Source organism: Mus caroli, unplaced genomic scaffold, assembly GCF_978045245.1.
Source record: "Mus caroli unplaced genomic scaffold, Mus_caroli_1 scaffold_13, whole genome shotgun sequence".
Lineage (NCBI taxonomy): Eukaryota > Metazoa > Chordata > Mammalia > Rodentia > Muridae > Mus > Mus caroli.
The window spans coordinates 89,833,934-89,847,815 of record NW_028227268.1 but is presented as its reverse complement, the minus strand read 5'-3'; the positions used below and the strand labels follow the sequence as shown (position 1 = coordinate 89,847,815).

Genomic DNA, 13,882 nt, shown 5'->3' with positions numbered 1-13,882 from the left:
TTGAGAGCCTTCTTGAAAAGCAAAGTGCAATCCTTCACTGGTGGTGCGCTTGTCCAGCACCCTTCACTGACAGCCTCTCTCTTCCCATTTAATGGCATCCTTATCAAAAACATCAGTGTTCAGAGCGGCATCCAAACATCCACTGTTGCCTAAATGCCTGTTCCTGGACATGCCACACACTGTCGTCACTGTTGCTTTATAAACATTTTTAAATTAAAATATGGCCCTTCCTATGCCATTTTTATCCAAGTGTGTTATGGTTCTTCTAGACACTTTTTATCTCCTGAATGCTAGGATATGGTTGTCAATTCCTGCAAGCAAGAAAGCAGAGATTTTGGCAGACAATGTGCTCAATGTATGGATCAACTTGCAGAGTTCCTTCTTGCCAACATTAAGTTTCCTAACGCAAGATCAATGGATCCTCTTTGCCATTATAAGGGCCCTTTTAACTTCTTTCGAAAATATTTATTTATTATTTTTATTTTGTTTTGTTTGTTTGTTTTTTTGGTTTTGGTGGGGGGGGGTTGTGGGTTTTTTGTTTTTTTGGTTTTTGTCATTTGTTTGATTTGAGATAGGGTTTTCCTGTGTGTATTCCTGCTTGTCCAGGAAATCGCTCTGTAGACCAGGCTGGTGTTAAACTCAGAGATCTGCCAGCCTCTGCCTCCAAAGTGCTGGGATTGGACACATAAGTCACCACACCCAGCAACAATATTTTTTAGTTTTCAGATTATAAACTTTACACTTCTTTTGTTACATATAATTTAAGGTATTAGATTAGTGTTGATATTATTTTAAAATCATAGATTTCTCTTTTTTGGTTTGTTTTGGTTGTTTCAAACAAATTGAATAGTTTGGGTCCCTCCCTCCCTCTTTCCCTCCCTTCCTCTTTCTTTCCATTTGAGGCAGTGTTTTGCTGGATAGGTCAGGCCAACACAGAATTTACTTTGAAGTCCAAGCTAGCCTCAAATTTGTAGTCTTCCTATCTTAAACTCCTAAATGCTGGAATTATAGGCATAAACCACACCATGCTGGGCTCAAATATTTTTTTGAATCCTCTCTTGTGTAGTTAGTGATATTATTGTATGCTGCACACTTACTGGTGTGGTCACCGTCCCTGGCCAGTACCTCCATCCCAAATCTAACACAAGTCTAAGCAGTGCCCCTGAACTCTTGGCTTTATATGGTGTTCAGTTCTTCTGTCTGATTTTTAATTTTAGTATTTGTCCATATTCATATAGGAACATGAGCTTTTAAAAGATGATTCTTTTCCAGTTACTTTGATTATCTACTATTTGGTAGAATTAACTAGGGGCCTATGTTAATCTGCACTCTTTGAGGCAGCCTTTGATTGTGAACAGCCTCATGAGTTGTTGTTACACGTCTATTCAAGGTTCTGTACCTTAGTGAGTTCCTCCAGGCATTTGTCTTCAAGGAACATTTGTAATCAGCTGTTCACAGTATTCAGGATAGCTCATTTCTTTAAAGTTGGCAAAATAGCAACTATTTCATTTTTCATCTCAGTGTTCACCTCCTTTTCCTTTTGCCAAACCACCTTAAAGTTTGTTATCCCTAAAGAACAACTGTCCTTATTACTACTACTACTATTTGGGGCTTTGAATACTTTACCCTTGTTTTAAAATCGACATTCAATTGATTTCTATCTGTCTTTATTACTTCCTCTCCTCTTCTGATTTAATTTCTTTCCCATGTTTCCCAGTGTGATAGGGAGGCTGGCTTGAGGCTGACTCTTTCCTTTTCTCTGCAAGGTTTTGGAACTCAGCCCTCAGGCTCCTCAAAGCCAGATTACATTCACCACCATATCCTGTTCTCTTTACTTATTCCATTGATTGAGTGACTGAGTGATTGATGAATTGACTGAAACTGGGTCTCACTATGTAGCCTAGACAGATCTGGAACTTGCTATGTAGAACAGGCTTGTCTGGAATCATAGATGTCTTCTTGGTTCCCCTTGGCTCTGCCTCTCAATCACTGAGATTAAAGGTGTGCACTACCACTCATAGCTTCATCTCTTTAATGTAGGTATTTATAGCTTTAAGTTGGCCTTCATTACTACTTTAATACTATTCTTTATACACCTTATTATGTTGTGTTTTCATTTTTATTGATCTGAAAGTATTTTTAGATTTCTCTATGATGGCTGAAACCCACCAGGGCTATGAATTTGAACCTTAGCAACAAAAGTCCTTTGTGTTTGTTGAATATACTTTCATATTCAAGTCCTTTCAAATGTATTGAGGATTTTGTTGTTGTTGTTGTTTAATGGTATAGTATATGGTGTAGGCACTTAAGGATATGTATTCTGATATTTAGAAGTGGAATATACTATAGATGTCTTCTGGCATAGCTAGTTTGTAGTGGTATTCAAGGTTTTTTTTGTTGTTGTTCTATTACTGAGTGTGTTATTGTGTCTTCATGTTGAACTCTACAGTAGTTATAACTATATAAAAGAAAGTTTATTGTTTATGTTCTACTTGAATTCATAAATGTGTGTATTATAATTAATTATTTTACTTTCCTGTACTCCCTTTTAAATCAAAGCTTACTGAGGAAGTGGGAATACAGCTGACTCAGTAAGGTGCCTCACAAGCATGAGGACCTGAATTTAATCCCCAGAATCCACATAAACAACAAAATGTGACTAATATGCACTCCTAACACTGGAGAGGTGGAGCCGGGATAATACCTGGGCCTCCTTGGCTAGCCCATCTAAACTAATCTGTGAGTTCCAGGGTAAGTAACAGACCTTGTCTCCAAAACCAAAGTGGGTGTCAAGTGAGGAATGACATCTGAGGTGGCCCTCTGGCTTCCACAGCATGCATATATACATGGATATGGACTTGTATACGCACACACAATTTACTGAAGAGATCATCTGAATTTCCTTCATATACCTGGCCTTAATACATAGTAGACACATAATAGCAGTCACTTCATATTGAATATAAATATGCAAGAAAAAAGAAATAGCAACATTTCCAGTACAAAACATGTCATAGAGGGGAATCAACTGTCCACAGAAAACATTGTAAAATGGACAAAGTTTGACTACTGAAGAAACTCATCATGTGAACAAGGATAACCACTAAAGGATTTTAAGCTTGTGTGTGTGTGTGTGTGTGTGTGTGTGTGTGTGTGTGTGTGTGTGTGTGAGAGAGAGAGAGACAGAGACAGAGAGAGAGCACGCTTCCCATAGACTGCCAAAATTTCAAGCCTACAAAAGGAATGATAGGAATAATAAAACATATCTAACTTGCTGGGATATGAAAATAAATTGTAATAATACTTATGAGGACAACTGAACAATCTAACAAAGCTAGAGACATGTTATTTTTTAAATTCTAAGAGATAAGAAAAAGAGTATTTACTACAGAATTGAAAAACTAGAAATAGTGCATCTTATGAACAAGAAAAAATGAGAATATAATGTCACAGTAATACATTAATGTTCCTACCATTCAAGTGTAATAAATAAATCTGTGTGCCTCATTATCAATAAAATTCAAAACCAGTAGCTACTGCAGTACATTGAGCTCCATAGAGACAGCGCCTGGGCAAGTGAGACCGGACGGGCACTGGGCGACTCTGTGCCTCGCAGAGGAAAATCAACTAAACCTGGGCAAAGGAAATCCTAAGAAGCCAAGAGGCAAAATGTCCTCATATGCATTCTTTGTGCAAACCTGCTGGGAGGAGCACAAGAAGCAGCACCAGGATGCTTCTGTCAACTTCCCAGAGTTCTCCAAGAAGGGCTCAGAGAGGTGGGAGACCATGTCTGCTAAAGAAAAGGGGAAATTTGAAGATATGGCAAAGACTGACAAGGGTCGTTATGAAAGAGAAATGAAACCTACATCTGCCCCAAAGGGGAGACCAAAAAGAAGTTCAAGAACCCCAATGCACCCAAGAGGCCTCCTTCGGCCTTCTTCTTGTTCTGCTCTGAGTAGCGCCCCAAAATCAAAGGCAAGCATCCTGGCTTATCCATTGGTGACGTTGCAAAGAAACTAGGAGAGATGTGGAACAACGCTGCAGTGTATGACAAGCAGCCCTATGAGAAGAAGGCTGCCAAGCTGAAGGTGAAGTACAAGAAGGATATTGCTGCCTACAAAGCTAAAGGAAAACCTGATGCAGCGAAAAAGGGGGTGGTCAAGGCTGAAAAGAGCAAGAAAAAGAAGGAAGAGGAAGATGAGGAGGAGGATGAAGAAGAAGATAAAGAAGATGATGAATAAGTTGGTTCTAGCGCAATTTTTTTCTTGTCTATAAAGTATTTAACCCCCCCTGTACACAACTCACTCCTTTTAAAGAAAAAAAATGAAATGTAAGGCTGTGTAAGATTTGTTTTTAAACTGTACAGTGTCTTTTTTTTTTGTATAGTTTACATACAACCGAATGTGTCTTTAGATAGCTCCGTCCTGGTGGTATTTTCAATAGTCACTAACCTTGCCTGATACAGTCTGGGGGTTGTAAATTGGCATGGAAATTTAAAGCAGGTTCTTGTTGGTACACAGCACAAAATAGTTATATATGGGGACAGTAGCTTGTTTTTGTTTTCTTTTGGTTTTATTTTTGGGGTTTATTTTTTTCATCTTCAGTTGTCTCTGATGCAGTTTATACGAAGATAATTGTTGTTCTGTTAACTGAACACTGTAATTGTAATTGCAAAAAAAAAAAATTTGTGGCTGTTTTGTTGACATTCTGAATGCTTCTAAGTAAATATAATTTTTTTATTAAAAAAATATTCAAAACCAGGAATTCTCAAAGCAGGCAAGTTACTACAGATTCCAACTGCAAACTAATTTCATATAAAGTTAATCACATTGTATTTTGTGCACAAATACACAGAAACATGAACAAAGATCAAACTCACAGGTGACAATAACACAAAACATATGACAACTGCTACTTTTGAGCAAATGTGGTTAAAAAAATAACAATGAAACTAGCAACAGTGTCCTCCACGTTTAATGTAAAATCTGTAGATATGAAGCCAAGAAAGCAAAGCACTGAGACCTGATCACTTGGGACAACAGGTTCGGGAAGTCCACAACCCTCTCATTTCCATCAAGATTACTGATGGCAGAATGGATAATGGAACAAGGTGGAAAAGAAGGGAGGGAGGGAGGGAGAAACAAAGACTACAATCCAAATCTTTTTAAATCAATGAGAAGCAATGCAAATGCATGGAAGAGGAGGAGGCAGGAGACAAGGGTGGACCTCAGACACTTAGAAAATTAAACCGGCAAAATCAGGGCACAGAGCAGACACAAGAAGGACAACGGAAACCAACATAGTGCTTCCTGAATATTAGAAGGCAAAAAAGGTTTACAACAGAGATCCTACATGAAAGAGTCTGTTCAGTGCCCCAGAGGAAAGCCACAATATAGCACAGGCAATGGCAGGACAAGCTTTCAAGAAGGTATCCAATCAATTACAGATCCAAAATGCACAGACATTTATTCAAGCATTCAAAGACTCAGTTTCCACGTTGATAAAATGGAAACTGTTATCAAAATAACTATTTTCATACTGGTTTTATGAGAATCAATTAGATAATACTTGTCTGCAAAGAATCTAACAGAAACTAACTGTTCACTAAATGACCAGTGTGACTTACAGCTTAGTTCATTTCCACTGACAGCACAGACCTAACACTTATGACTCTTTGGTGAATCCACCTTGATATCTGAACTATTATATGTTTTATATGTTTTATATATTTATAATATTATATGTTATATTTTACATTCTATGCAAGTTTTTAGAAAACTGTCAAGATCTAGATTAGAAAGATTGCTCACTGACCAAAATTTCATATATATTTACGTAAGAAAGTATGAAATTGTGTAACTTCTTTTAAAGGTAAAGAAACTTTTACCTGAAACTTTATCCTAAAACAACAACCAGAAAAAAACCCTCAGTCTTTTTTTCTTTTTCAGCTGCCCACCCCCACCTTGCTCTCATTTTTTGGCACTGTGGCTTGAACCCAGGGCCTAATGAATGCTAAGCAAGTGCTTTACCCCACACTGTGCTCCTAACCCCAGAAAACATAGTCTGAAAATCAAATAATGGTTTGCAATTAGTAAAAAAAAATTCCATAGTATTTGCATATAACCTACACACATCTTCCCCTGACATTTTAAGTCATCTCAAGATTATATACAACATGTACAAGTGTCATTGTAATTTCTACATGTTTTTAAGGAATGTTGACAAGGGAAAGGTTAAAGCATGTTTAATACAAATGCAATGTTTTCAATGCATGGTTGGTTGAACCCATGGATGCAGAATGCATAAATATAGAAGCATGTGTATACTCCTAAGTATTCCCTTAGGACTCACATAAACACCCTCAATAATCTTTTATTATGTCTCTAAATCAATTGATCTAAAACTTGCCAATGCTAACCTTTCAATTATCGCATTACAACGACTCCACCATTACAGTGACTTAGCTGCTGTCTGTTTAGTTTGTGTCTAAATTCGGCTCGTCCACATGACTTAGCATATAAGAATGTCAAGGAATGACTGAAATATACTGGAAATCACTTACACAGTCCACCCCTGCAAGCCTCAGAACTATTAAAACAGCCAATCTTGTTTCCAATTGTGAAATGTAAAAAGACATTTATCTATTGAGTTGCGTTTTAAAAATCCAAAGTATTTAAATTACTATCCAAATAAAAATATTATTCCCTTAGAGAAAATGATAAATGTATGCTTGAAACAAGTAAATTAAGTTTGCATTGTGTTTCAATACCAATCCAACAGATGAATTTAGTTATCAATTATATGTCTGTGATAAAGAGTCACAAGGTTTGTCGCTCAGCTCCCACCTGCTATATGTTTATATCCATGTTCATTCTCAATAAGGCTTTCTCATAGTAAAAACCTACCTTTGAGGTTCTTTGAAGCTGATCACCAACATATGTTTTACGAAACTGATCCAGGAACCAGAGAACTGCAAGTTCTATTTTCTCATTGGTGCGGTGAGGTAATCTGGTATCCATTAAAGATATAAGCTGAAAAACACTTTCCATGAAAAAAAATGAAAGCTTTAGTATAAATTCTCAGAGGCACAATATAGAGGTATTTATTGCAAACATATAATCATTTTAAAACTAAGAAATTACAAAAGCACATCCAGAAAATTTTCAAACATCTGAAATCCTACCTTTGTAAGACTCAATTGGTCTAGTTTCTCCTGGCCTTTACATATAAATACAAACCTCCTAGATGAGAATATACATATTACTCTATTAAAGGTTATCTATAGATGCATGACATATACGTATAAATCTATAATATACCGATATAAAAGTAAATACCCTTATATTTTTAGTAGATGATATTAAATGTTCTTCACTTTGTATTTATAAATATTTCAAAATCAGACTCAATTCTTCAAAATTTCATATCTATTAAGTTCTTAGTATAGTCAGTACTCTTTATGAATCATTACATTTTTACCTAAAATGTACAAAAAAATTGAAAAAAAAATTTTTTTCAGAAAGTCAAGCTGTGTATAGACAGAAAATTTGACCGGAGGCTGAAACTGGGTCTTTATAGCATTCTACAATTTATATTCCTCTTTTTGCATTTTATTTTAAAACAGGATCTCACTAAGTTGTCCAAGCTGGTTTGAATTCATTCTGTAGCCCAGGCAGGCCTCAAAATTGTGATCTTCCTGAGTAGCTGGGATTAGAGACAAGCAATACTAGGATACGTCAACCATATTCAATATCCAACCACTATTAACTATTATTATTTGTCACAAATGATAAATTTTCAATTTAATACTTTTAAAAACTATTACTACTAGCAAATCATAAGCTAAGAGAAAATTTCTTAACTTTTATTTCTATAGACTATGTAATTCTCAGCCTTGCATTTTCATTGAAGGCATCCTTCAACATTTTTATGAGATTTTCTGAGAAGGTGATTGCTAAGTACCTTGCATTAACAAATCAATACACTGCAGCTGGGCTGCCTTATCTGGCCTCAATAGGAGAGAAGTACCTAGCTTTGCAGAGATTTGAAGTACCAGGGTTGGAAGATACACAGGGGGGCCCCATCCATTCAGAGAAGGGGAGGGGTAAGAAGGGAAGGATTGTGGGAGGGGTGACTGGAAGGAGGGCAGTGAGCAGGATGTAAAGTGAATAAATTTTTTAAAAAATTAAAAAAAAAAAAAGAAGAAAAGTGGGGAGAGGAGGAACAAGAAGGATCAGGTGTGGGAAATACAGAGGGAGAGAGAACTGTGAGAGAAAACTGTAGTCAGTTGGGGGCAACTCTGGGACAAGCTACAACCCCATGATGATATAAACTCCCAGGAATGTATGAGGGTGAGCGCAGCTAAGACTCCTAGCAATGGGGTATATGGAGTCTGAAGCAACCATGCACTGTAACTAGATAAGACCTTCCAAGGGAGGAACTGGGACACCAACCCATGCACAGAATCTTTGACCAAAATTTTGTCCTGCCTACAAGATGTGCAGGAGTAAAGATGGAGCAGACATTGAGGGAAGGGACAACCAAAGACTGGCCCAACTTAAGACCCAAGCCACGAGAGCACACCTCTGACACTATTAATGGCATTCTGCTATACCTGCAGACAGGAGACTAGCATAACTGTCATCAGAGAGGCTTCACCCAGCAATTGATGGAAACATATGCAGAGACTCACAGCCAAACATTAGGTGGAACTCAGGGAATCCTGTGGAAGGGGGGGGGGGGGGGAGATTGAAGTAGGCAAAGAGGTCTTGGTCTTCATGTGGGACTCATAACAAAATGGATTAGGGACTTTCTCTGATTCTGCTGCCTGCCTTTGGACCCCCTTTCCCTTATTTGGACTATCTTATCTTGGCTCAATAGGAGAAGATGCACCTAGTCCTACTGCACCTGTGATATGCCAAGGTGGGTTGATATTCATGGGAGGCCTCCTCTTCTCTGAGGAGAAAGGGAGGGGAGATGGAGGAGAGAAGGTAAAAGGGTGTACTGGGGGAGAGGAGGGGGGAAGCTGTAATCAGGATGTAAAGTAAATAAATTAATAAAAAAATGAAAAGAAATAAAGACTTTAGCTTGGAAGAGAACTACATTCCAAGAAAGCGTTACCAGTAGTAACACCCTGCCAATAATTTCAAATGGGCAAATGGACAGCCTCCAATGACTGTATAAAACCATAATAAATCATCATATATTAACTAATGTAAAACTTTTTATAAAACTAGGAGAAAAGACTATACACTCTGTAAACAATTTCCTAACATCAATGAGGAGAAAAGGACAAAACTAAGAGAGGAAAGCTGGAAGCATTTCCACTAAAAGATGCTAACCCAGGGAGACTGCCAAAGAGGAACGGGACAACAAGCATGCTGAGAAGAGCACTGCCTGCCTGCTCTGAGTGCCAGTGTATTCCTTACGCCCTAAACTTCCTCAATCTGGGGAAGCCTTTTCTGTGTAGCCAAGTGGACTATAGTCCCTGTGAATGACTACAGAGGACCCTCAGGAGAAGACACTGTTGCATTCCCAGGGAAGCCACTCTGATGTCTACCATCTGGCTCTTTGAATTTGAGTGTGCTGACCACAGCATCAGGCTTAAGCAAAGCTAAGTGGATCTGCAGGACAGCTCACCAGCAGCACCAGACAATGCCAATAACACAGAATCTGATGTAGCTCTAAGAACAGCATAGGAGAGATATACAAGAAAGAGGTACAAAGCACAGACAACTGGAGTTTAGGACGAGTGGTAAGTGTAGATCTGTAAGGAGGAAATGCAACATCAAGAAGAAATGCTGCAGTGACAATGGGACAAATTTAAGGAAACCTGTGATCCATGAGATAAAGACATATAGTTGGGACATGTAACTATGGGAGGTGCTACATGCAAGTCTTACTCACTCTAGAATCCACCATTATAATAATGCCAGGTAAGAACCTTGGGATTTGATGTCACCAAAGGCACAAACACCAATATTGGAGCAATGGAAGGAATGGGGACAATAGGTGAACTCCTCCTACACTGGAGCGTGCAGCTCAAACATCAATAATAAAGCTATAGTGACTAGTTTCTCAAAGCCCTTAAAAAGACTTTGAGGAACTAACCAGAACCCTGCTGCTCTAGGAAGAATGCAGGAAGCAAAGGGAAGAGTCAAACTTAACAGTGTGGCCTCTGGGTCTGTGGTTAGAATAATCTGGAGGAGGGGTGCAGCTTAAATGGGGTTAAGGAGCTGAGAAACCATAGCAAAATAGGTTCTGTTCATGGCATTACTCTTGATCATTTTTCGTCTATCATATTTTTTACTTTCTTATATTCCTCAATCCCAGAGACACCACACACACCACAAAAACTAAAACATTCCCTAATGATGCAGACATCTTCTTCCATTTACTTGACACTGATTTAGGCATTGAGCAATCAAACCAGAAGCCAGAGGCTGTCATTAGACTCAGCTGAGAAACTGAGCCACAAACATTCCGTATTTCTTTTTCTGTTTTGTTTTATTCTGTGCTCAGGCTTGTAAATGAGAGCAAAAACACCATGAGAACTGATTTGAAGTTTATAGACAATGTATCACTAAGATGAGTTAAAAACCAGAAATCCAAACAGTAAGAGCTGATAAACATTGCCTCTTCTTTTATCAACTATTTTCCATCATTCTTAATTCTCTGAAAAACTGCAATTTATCACAACATCGTAATAAAATATCAGCACATAAATTCCACTTAACCGTATTTTGTAGGGGATGTAGGCTAGTAAAAAGATAAGTCTTCTTTTGAATTAAATATTTTATTGCTGCCGGGCAGTGGTGGTGCACACCTTTAATCCCAGCACTTGGGAGGCAGAGGCAGGTGGATTTCTGAGTTCAAGACCAGCCTGGTCTACAGAGTTTGAGTCCCAGGACAGCCAAGGCTGTCTCGAAAACCAAACCAAAACAACAACAACAACAAAAATTATTGTTTTAAAAAAATGAATTCTCTTCAAATGAGCAGGTAGATATCTGCTTTCTGTCCCATTATATATTTATTCTAGAAATAGTGCCAGTATATACTTTTTGTATAATGATGAAAAAGTTTAAGGCATTTTTATTAGATATTTTCTTCATTTACATTTCAAATGCTATCCCCAAAGCTCCCTAAAACCTCCCCCGCACCCTGCTCCCCAACCCACCCACTCCCACGATGAAAACTTTTAAAATATCAAACTAACAAAAACAGAAACACCCAATTCTACCTCACACAATACACAATATTGGTTAAAAGATGACACAGGTGCTTATTTTCTTTTCGTGTGCTTAAAAATTAGATAAGCATTTAATAAAGGCCCTAAACAGTTAATACTCACATTTTCAAGTAACTTAATTTGGTATAAGAAATAACAAGTGCTGATAAAGCTAAGAATATTTTTATATATTCAGGTTAAAAGTTTTATCTTTTAAATTTTTTAATTAAAATATAATTACAGGTTCAAATTTTATTAAAAGGATAATACACAGAATAAAGGATATGCAATGAAAAAATTCTATTCACAATTACAATATATTACCAAAATTTTAGGAATACATTTAAGGATAGTGAGGTGCCTGGTGGGGTAGGAGTAGTTGGTATGCAAGAAAGAAGATTAGAGTTCAAATCCCCAGCAAACACATAAATGCCAGGGATGGACACAGTTGCCTGCTAACCTCAGTGCTGCAGGGCAAAGACTGCCAGATCTCAGAGGCTTGTGGGTCAGCTAGTGAGCAACAGTGAGTCTCAGGTTCAAGGAGAGACCGTTTCAAAAGCCAGGTCCAATAGAGTAGAACACTTCCAATGTCCTTCTCTGGTCTGACAAGTTTGCACACTTGCACATACATATGCCTCAATAGTACTCATCCACCCCAACACACACACACACACACACACACACAGAGTAATGTTACTGCAACAACAGATTTCTGGATCAATGCAAACATAAGAAAAATCTGTCAAGCTGGGTGGTGGTGGCGCATGCCTTTAATCCCAGCACTTGGGAGGCAGAGGCAGGTGGATTTCTGAGTTCGAGGCCAGCCTGGTCTACAAAGTGAGTTCCAGGACAGCCAAGGCTACACAGAGAAACCCTGTCTCAAAAAAACAAAAAAAAAGAAAAAGAAAAAAGAAAAATCTGTCAAAGACATTAGGAATTCTGTGTAAGATATGTGGCATTACACGCCATTACAAGATAGAGTTGGCCTTAATTAACAATTTGAATGTAAAATATTAAAAACTTTAAACTTAATTATTAGTAGTTTTAAAAAATAATCACCCAGCCTGGTCTACAAAGTGAGTTCCAGGACAGCCAGGGCAACACAGAGAAACCCTGTCTCGAAAAAAAAAAAAAAAAAAAAATCACAAAAGAAAGTAGGGTAGGAATCAAAGAGATGACTTAGTAAACAAAGAGCTTGTTGTACAAATAGCACTGGATTTGGAATCTAAAGAATCCACAAAACAAGGTTACCAGAGACCAGTTGCCATCCACACACACAGGATGCAGAAACAGGACAAACCTGTGGCAAACTGGCTAACTTGATAGCTAAACATTGGTGACAGATTTTGCTGCAGTAAATAACTAGAGAGTGATAAGAGTACCTGATGTCAGCTTCTGAGCCTCCTCAAGCACTTGCACATGCACCCACACACATGTGCAGCCACCCAGAGGAACGAGCACACACACAATACACATACTAAAACGCAAAAACAAGTAAGTGATACATATAAATATCAGTAATTAAAAAATAAAATTAAAAACTGAAAAGAAAAATTCTGAATGGCATATAGAACCAAAGAAATACAAATTAACACAAGCCATTTGTTACGTTATCTTATCAATAATAATAATTCTATTATATAGTGTTCAACAGAAGAGATATGGTGACACCCACAGGCTTTCAGTTTAGAGGATAAATCAGAACATTGAAATATCATATATATTTGAGACACAAAGTATTTCAGATCTCCAAGCTTTTTAGATTTTGGAATATTTGTTAGTTGTGTTGGAATTCAATTTCAGATTTGAAAGAACTGTGTATTTGCCTAAAAAACTCATGATGCCCTCCTTCTCAATAGCTTCAATAGCTGAGTAGCATTCCATTGTGTAAATGAACCACATTTTCTGTATCCATTTTTCCATTGTGGGACATCTGGGTTGTTTCCAACTTCTGGCTATCACAAATAAGGCCTCTATCAACATAGTGGAACATGTGCCCCTGTAACATGGTGGGGCATCTTTTGGGTATATGCCCAAGAGTGGTATAGCTGGGTCTTCAGGTATTTTCCAATTTTCTGAGGAACTGCCAGACTGATTTCCAGAGTGGTTGTACAAGCTTGCAATCCCACCGGCAATGGACGAGTGTTCCTCTTTCTCCACATCCTCAACGGCATCTGCTGACACTTGAGTTTTTGACCTTGGCCATTCTGATTGGTGTGAGGTGGAATCTCAGGGTTGTTTTAATTTGCATTTCCCTGATCACTAAGTACTTTGAACATTTCTTTAAGTGCTTCTCAGCCCTTCAGGATTCCTCTGTTGTGAATTCTCTGTTTAATTCTATACCCCGTTTTTTGACTGGGTTGTTTGGTTTTTTTGGTGATTAGCTTCTTGAGTTCTTTATATATTTTGGATATTAGCCCTCTATCGGATATGGGGTTAGTGAAGATTTTTTTCCTGTAGGCTGCCAGTTTTGCAGGTAAATGGATAGAGCTAGAAAATATCATCCTGAGTGAGGTAACTAAGACCCAAAAGGACATGCATGGTATGCACTCACTAATAAGTGGACATTAGCCAAAACACGTACAGAACACCCAGGACACAACCCACAGGACTCAGGAAGGTTAATAAGCTGAAGGACCCAAGTAAGGGTGCCTC

At 38.0% G+C, this 13,882-nt stretch overlaps 1 protein-coding gene across 3 annotated transcripts in view; it reads right to left on the bottom strand.

The window, feature by feature from the left end:
- Window positions 1-13,882, bottom strand: part of Ranbp17 (RAN binding protein 17) — a 313,822-nt gene that overhangs the window by 228,005 nt on the left and 71,935 nt on the right. For all 3 annotated transcript variants that reach the window (XM_085829033.1, XM_085829032.1, XM_021175823.3), the window contains exon 14: window positions 6,906-7,041. In XM_085829033.1, the coding sequence (XP_085685159.1) occupies window positions 6,906-7,041 (136 nt within the window). The remainder of the gene's footprint in view (window positions 1-6,905; window positions 7,042-13,882) is intronic.